We start from the raw sequence: 7,343 nt of genomic DNA on the forward strand, positions 1-7,343 counted from the left end.
GCTAGACGACTATCAAATCATCTTAGTTGAATGATGATGATCTTTAATTGTGGTTGTTACTGTTAAATGCCAACAAAGATCCAAAGTTCAAGTCTGTTCATGTGGTGAATGGTAATTTATTTATAATTATTGAGCGAAATTTTGGTGAACCTTGCCAAAACAATTTGAATATATTATATTGATTCCTTTGATTGTAGTATAATCCTTCAATATTTAAGCACTTTAATATCATGAAAAGTGAGAGATTTTGAACTTGTAAGATTCTTCTTCTTGAGATGCAAGATTTGAATGCAAGTATATATAGTAATTGTATATTGCTATACTCTTTGATTAACATTTTGAAAATTTCAACTATACTTTAGCCGTTGAATATACTCAATTAGAGTCCAGTTTTGGATCACCTTTGAAGTTATTATATTTGTATCTCGACAAGTTTAGCAAATTAACTATAAATTTGTTAAAATTAGAGCTCAAATAATTTGAAATTTGGCTATCAAAGTCATCTCATCTAAAATAAATTAATATTTGTGCATGCTCAAGTAGATTATTATGGTGGCATTTCAAAATAAAATTTGCTTAACAAATTTAACAACACTTTTTCTCTAGAATACAAGTTTTTCTCAAGCATCATCTTTTCCAAAGGCCAAGGTGTCAACTTATATCATTCCATATTTACTGCCTGAAAATGAAAATTGCAGCTAAAGTTCAGAGAAAAGAACGGACCCACCTGGGCCCCTTTCTTCCAATAAAATTTACCCTATTTCTTCCCATAAGAAACAAGGCATTGCTTTTACTTCAAATTGAGGCCACCCACTTCACAAAAAGTTCCATGCCCTTCCACAAAGGAGACCCACCACAGCAAACCTCCCACTAACTCTCAAACTCTCCATCACCTAGAAACAATTTAAAATCCTGACAATCCCTCATTCTCAATACAATAAGCAAATATATGCTACAAGAACAATCATGCTGACGAAAATTTATCTTATTTTTCTTCTGTTTTTCAAATTCCACTCCCTGGTGTCTTGTAACTTCATAATATCCAACAATTGCCCGTATACAATCTGGCCTGGGACGCTGGCTGGCGCCGGAACATCGCAATTATTGTCGACGGGATTTAGGCTCGATCCAAGTCATTCGGCAAGGTTGGCAGCACCATTAGGGTGGTCAGGCAGGATATGGGGGAGAACAGGGTGCGAGTTTGATGGCAATGGGGTCGGTTTTTGTGCAACAGGAGACTGCGGTGGCAAGTTGCAGTGCGCCGGGGCTGGTGCTGCACCTCCGACTACCCTGTTTGAGATCACCCTTGGGACAGGACAACAAATGGATTTCTATGATGTTAGTCTTGTTGATGGATATAATTTGCCACTTTTTGCAGCGCCCAGGGTGCGATATGGAACATGCAACTTTACCAGTTGTACGACCGACCTCAATTCTGGTATTATATATCATTCATCCAAGATAAAATTTTTTGTATGAAATTTGCATGCATATAAATTTTTTATATGACTTGCTGTATATAACGACATTTAATCTGGTTGTGCAATATGATTGTATAAGAAGTCTATATGCATGCAAATTATATATGCATGCAATTTATGTATGTTATTCTGATCAACATTATTTCTCTCTCCCTTCCAGTTAGTCTAATCAACACCCAAACAAAATTCCCATCATCTATGTTGATTCTTTATTTCAAAAACAAAATATGATTGCATGATAGGGGGATTTATATACATATCACCTTATATTAATTAGTTTTTACATCTAGCATCCAAAAATTTAAAGTTACATACATACCACCTAATTCATTTTTGTTCATTGTTAATACTACTTTGTTAAAGCTTACTGCCCAGATCGAACGTCTTTGTGCTGGGTAAGAGCGAATATTGCGAGCACAGGCGCATGTGTGAACCCGTGGTATTTGAGTGATGTTGCACTTCAATACCACCGCAATACCACAAAGGCTACCCTATTACCACACCAATACTACCGATCCACCACACCCGTACTACTGATCCACACTTAATTCACACCTATCTCATCTACACATAATAATTTTTCAAGCCTCAATATGTCATTGTGTCGACAAAAAGAGCAGTTGGGCTATCTCATCTACGCGTAATATTTTTTCACACCTCAATCCGTCACTAAGATCGACAAAAGGAGCAATGGGGCGAACGAAGTAAGATTTGGTTTCGTAGTACTTTGTGAGTTGCATTCCTGTTGTTATGATCAAGTGGAGGTGCAGCGTGGCTAAAGGTAGGTATGTCCGGACTGTTGCATCTGGTCTGGACTCCAGACATAATATTTTTTTCCTAGCACTGGTGGATATGACTAACCGGAAAAAATTGGATGGTATGTATGTGAATCCCCCTCTCTAATAAAATTTAAATAGCAGGATTTATTATTTGAGTGCTAGAAAATAATTTCTGAGAAAAAAAATGCCTTCATAACGTAGAAGAGCGTACGAGCATGACTTCCATGATATTCTCAGATTGTCCGAAGGAGCTTCAGGTGGTCGATGTTGATGAGAACGGAGAAGGTGGAGTGGTAGCCTGCAGGAGTGCATGTGATGCATTTGGACTTGATCAATATTGCTGTAGCGGAAAATTTGCTAGTCCAAGCACCTGCAAGCCATCAAATTACTCCAGCATCTTCAAGAACGCATGCCCCAATGCCTACAGCTACGCTTTTGATGACAGAACGAGTACTTTCACCTGCAAGGCACAAGAGTATATCATTTTATTCTGTCCCAACTATAACAGGTGAATTCTATGAAACATAACAAAGGCATTTTATGTAGAGTCGTCATCATAAAATCCCAGCGTTGCATCTCTATGGCCATTATTCCTTAGCCTCAGGTCTCAGTTCTTATTCATTTCTTTTGTAAGCTCATTTACATTTCATGTGGTAGGATTTATGCTGGTCATCCTCATAAGAGTTGATTATGTCGTGCAGTTTCTTTCACACAAAGGTGAACAGAAGTTTAATTGAACTGAAAACTTCTTATAGCAGTCATCCCCTGTTTGGGATCACTATTTTTATTTTTTATTTATATTTTTACTTGATATAAAATATATTGGATATATTTTAATAAATTTTATTATTTTTAAAAACACTCAAAATAACTATGTTTTGAATGCTTTTAAAACAAGTTAATTTATAAAACAAATTTTCTTTTTAAATAAAAGTATAAAAAAAAAGCTAAAAATATAAGTCATCCTAAACAAATCCTAAGTATTTCAAATCCCTGAAATTTTAAGATGGCTTGAATTAGTTGAATTGACCAGTTGTAAAACTGGTAATCCTATATGTGGCACCTATTTAAAGCAAATTTTTGGCAATATTTCTCCACTGGTTAGGTTGCATTGTCTCAAAAAAAAAAACTAACCTATATTCTTCAAAAGCTCAGCCCTGTAAGAGTGTCTGATTTTTTTACCATGTTTTTTTTATGATGCCAAGCATCATGGCACATTCTCTGCCTTCTTAACATGTCATTTTTTAGGCTCAAACTTCTAATATGATTTAGTCAAATCACATTTTCTCAAAACATCACAATTTTCTATTTTCTAATTTTTTTTACAAATTACATAACTTTTTTATTCAGAGCAAAGATATATTTATTTTAGAGCAAAGCTATGTTGAAAGCAAAGAACATGGGCAATTTCAATATTTTTCCTTTGATTCAAATTATGAGAACTCACTCAGAACTTCCAATAAATGACAACTCCTTTTCTACAATTGGTAGAGGGAAAAGATCAGATGATTCCTCAACAGTCCAACCAATGCATGGAGAACCATCAGAAGTTATCGATAACGGAGAAGAACCTCAAGAATATGACACTGGTGATGGAGAAGAACCTCCCGAAATGATCTCCTCGTCAAGCATTATTGATACCTCTTTATTCCTAATCTTATTCTTAGAAGCACTTTTCCAATGAAGATGAGTTCCAGCAACATGGAAAACTAAAGAGAAGATGTTGACTCTGAGAATTAAATATCAAGAGAAAGATGAGAAAGAGAAAGGGTAGCACTAAAGCGACTGATATGGATGGAAGAAAAGGTCATCAATTCTAAATGAGACTCAGTTTAACAAAAGAAAAACTCATCAATATCAAACTTTTTTTATGACACATTAACCATTTAAGGATGCTATTGAAAGTAGTAAAAACATTGTATGTTGGTGGTAGAATATTTTTCTTTTGAAGATTACATGTTTTATTTAATTTTGTGTAATGGCTGCACTAGAATTTACATGTTGCAGAAACTAAGGTTTCCATGACAAATTTAACATTATAACTTTGCTCCTTTTTCTGAATAAAACATAGCTCGGTAAAGGAAAGAGGGAATAAAATATAATCATATCACTGAAAGATGCCATACAGCCTTGTGGTAAAATGCTAAAAGCAAAATTGGGCAATTGTTAAAATGCATCAAAGTGTTCATAAAAAGATTGAAGACTAGAAACCATAAAACTGCCAAATCCCTTTATTTAAATACAAGTTTAGGTGATTTAGACATAAGGAAATGATTTCTTTTTGACCAAACAATTTCTTACCACCTCATTTTGCACAATGATTCGCCTCGACCCATAGATATTTCTTTTTTGCTTATTTTGGTTGCAAATACAGCGCTGGTTACATTAATGAGTAGTTCAACAGTGTGGTGCACAATAAGAATTGTTAGCATGAATAAATTTAATCTGGTTGTGCAATATGATTGTATAAGAAGTCTATATGCATGCAAATTATATATGCATGCAATTTATGTATGTTATTCTGTCAACATTATTTCTCTCTCCCTTCCTGTTAGTCTAATCAACACCCAAACAAAATTCCCATCATCTATGTTGATTCTTTATTTCAAAAACAAAATATGATTGCATGATAGGGGGATTTATATACATATCACCTTATATTAATTAGTTTTTACATCTAGCATCCAAAAATTTAAAGTTACATACATACCACCTAATTCATTTTTGTTCATTGTAAATACTACTTCGTTAAAACTTGCTGCGCGGATCGAATGTCTTTGTGCGGTGTAAGAGTGAATAATGAGAGCACAGGCAAATGTGTGAACCTGTGGTATTCGGGTGATGTTGCACTTCAATACCACCGCAATACCACAAATACTACCCTAATACCATACCCGTACTACTAATCCACACTTAATTCGCACCTATCTCATTTGCACATAATCATTTTTCACACATCGATTTGTCACTGTGGTCTACAAAAAGAGCATTCGAGCTATCACATCCGCACATAATATTTTTTCACTCCTCAATCTGTCACTGCGATCGGCAAAAGGAGCAATGGGGCGAACGGATTAAGATGGGGTTTCAGAGGCCTTCGTGAGCTGTGTTCCTATCGCTATGATCAAGTGGAGGTGCAGTGTGGCTTAAGGTAAGTATGTATCTCAGAAAAAAAATATTATGTTTGGAGGCCACACGTAAGTTGTGTCCAAACTGGATGCAGTTTGCGTCTGGACTCCTGACGTAAATTTTTTTCGAATAAGGCAGTGATGGATATTGTTGTGAAATATGTACTTCCTAGCATAGAAATGAAACGCAAAGAACACAAGCAAACACAAATCGTTTACGTGGTTCGATCCAACTGGATCTACGTCCACGGGAGGGAATCAATCAAATATTTCACTAAGGCAAAAGAAATGGAGAATATATAGCTTATACATAGAGATGAGCTCTCATCTTCCTTCTATGGCCTCCCTCTCAAGCGACACCTTGATACAAGACCTCAAGATGCTCTCATCCTCTCTAGCTGTCTAGCTATTCTCTTCTCCTTTGTGGTAGCTTAAGATCTCTTCCCTTGCTCTCCTAAGCCTCACACCCTCTCTATTTATAGAAGCAAGAGAGTGGTAGGTGGGAGGTAGGTGAGCGGTACCACATTACAAAAGTGTCATTTTAACTTAGTTCAATAATTGGGGGTCAAAATAACAATTCTGCACCTTGACCCTCAATTGAGAAGCTTCAAAGTAAAGATTCCCTCTACCTGGCCCCTGAGGGGCCCTCAGCCCTTGTTTGAGTTTGCTAAGTCCAAACAGTACATGGACTTAGCGATCATGATTCTTCTGATAATAGAGTACAACCCCTTTTTCCTGACTTCTTGTATGACAACACGAGGGCCTTTGGTTACTCTGATGCAGCTATTCTCTGCCTTGAACGAGCATCTGTTTGACTCCAGCGTACCTAAAAAAATTAGATTTATTTTGAGCAATGGTACGTACCTGACATTTTTTAGTACTCGTTCAACTCCATCAAACATCCTCATCCCGATTGATTCACTTCGAACAACCCTGTGAGTTTTATTGTCTCCCAGTAGAACAGGACCATCATTTTCCTTTAGTAGTGTCTCGAACCAGTCTTTGTGAGGACACATGTGGAAAGAACACCCTGAGTCGAGGATCCACTCTTTACTGGATTCCGATTTTGTGATCACCAGGGCCTCAACATAATCATATTCATCAGAGGCTACGCTTGCTTCTCCTGATTCTTCTGGCTCTTCTTGGTACTTATTCTTCCTGTCTGGGCAGTTCCTCTTGAAATGACCGTCCTTGTGACAATGATAACACTTGAAAGATCCCCTTGATGACTGATTCCCGCCATCCTTGCTTGACCTTGATCTGTACTGACTTGTCCCTATCATGCTTCCTCTGAAGTTCTTTGGCTCTAATCAGAGATTGAACCTCCTCCAGAGTAATAGTTTGCACCCTTCCTTAGAGCATTGCATCCTTGACATGCTTGTAGCTCTTAGGAATAAAGTTTAGCAACAGCAGTGCCTTGTCCTCATCGTCCATCCTGAAGTCGATGTTCTCGAGGTCGTCGATGATCTTGTTGAACTTGTCGATCTGCTCTGAGACGGATTTGTCTTCATACATTTTGAAGAAGTATAGGTGCTGCTTCAGAAAGAGTCTATTAGCTAGAGACGTTGTCAGGTAGAATACCTCAAGTTAGGCCCAAAGTGTTTGAGCCGTTGTCTCCCTCTACACCTCCCTCAGAACTTTATCGCCTAAGCTCAGGATTATCAAACTGTGGGCCTTGTCCAGTATGCCGATCTTTTCATTCTCGGTCATATCGGCCGGCAATGCCGCCGACCCCTGCAAGGCTTCTGCACACCCTGTTGAACCAATAGAGCTCTCATCCTTACTCTCCATAGGCCAAAATCATTATTCCCGTTAAATTTCTCAATGTAGAATTTGGCGGAACCCATTATTGTGGCTTGATCCCCACTAACGTCTGAAATCCGCTTCGCTGAGCGCCTACTAAATTCCGAGAGCTGTCGCGGCGTGCTTCGTGTGCTCCTGTCACGGCTTGTCTA

The 7,343-nt window shown here is 37.5% G+C and overlaps 1 protein-coding gene across 2 annotated transcripts; it reads left to right on the forward strand.

The window, feature by feature from the left end:
- The first annotated feature begins 815 nt into the window (after window positions 1-815).
- Window positions 816-4,131, forward strand: LOC110036090 (pathogenesis-related protein 5-like). 2 transcript variants are annotated; one of them, XM_020740447.1, is made up of 3 exons: window positions 816-1,438; window positions 2,498-2,768; window positions 3,752-4,131. In XM_020740447.1, the coding sequence occupies exons 1-3, from the start codon at window positions 967-969 to the stop codon at window positions 3,942-3,944; spliced, it is 936 nt and encodes a 311-aa protein (XP_020596106.1). In that variant the 5' UTR covers window positions 816-966; the 3' UTR covers window positions 3,945-4,131. The 2 variants fall into 2 exon arrangements, with proteins under 2 accessions (XP_020596106.1, XP_020596107.1); XM_020740448.1 differs by lacking the exon at window positions 3,752-4,131 and adding an exon at window positions 2,918-2,957.
- Window positions 4,132-7,343: the final 3,212 nt, after the last annotated feature.

This window comes from Phalaenopsis equestris, unplaced genomic scaffold (genome assembly GCF_001263595.1).
Source record: "Phalaenopsis equestris unplaced genomic scaffold, ASM126359v1 Scaffold202436, whole genome shotgun sequence".
NCBI classification, from domain to species: Eukaryota; Viridiplantae; Streptophyta; class Magnoliopsida; order Asparagales; family Orchidaceae; genus Phalaenopsis; species Phalaenopsis equestris.

Excerpts from the sequence above, each read along its gene's own strand:
- LOC110036090 (XM_020740447.1), top strand. The coding sequence starts at position 967 with ATGCTGACGAAAATTTATCTTATTTTTCTTCTGTTTTTCAAATTCCAC. Across the intron at positions 1,439-2,497 it reads TACGACCGACCTCAATTCTG|ATTGTCCGAAGGAGCTTCAG; the intron begins GTATTATATATC and ends TGATATTCTCAG. Across the intron at positions 2,769-3,751 it reads TTCTGTCCCAACTATAACAG|AGGGAAAAGATCAGATGATT; the intron begins GTGAATTCTATG and ends TACAATTGGTAG.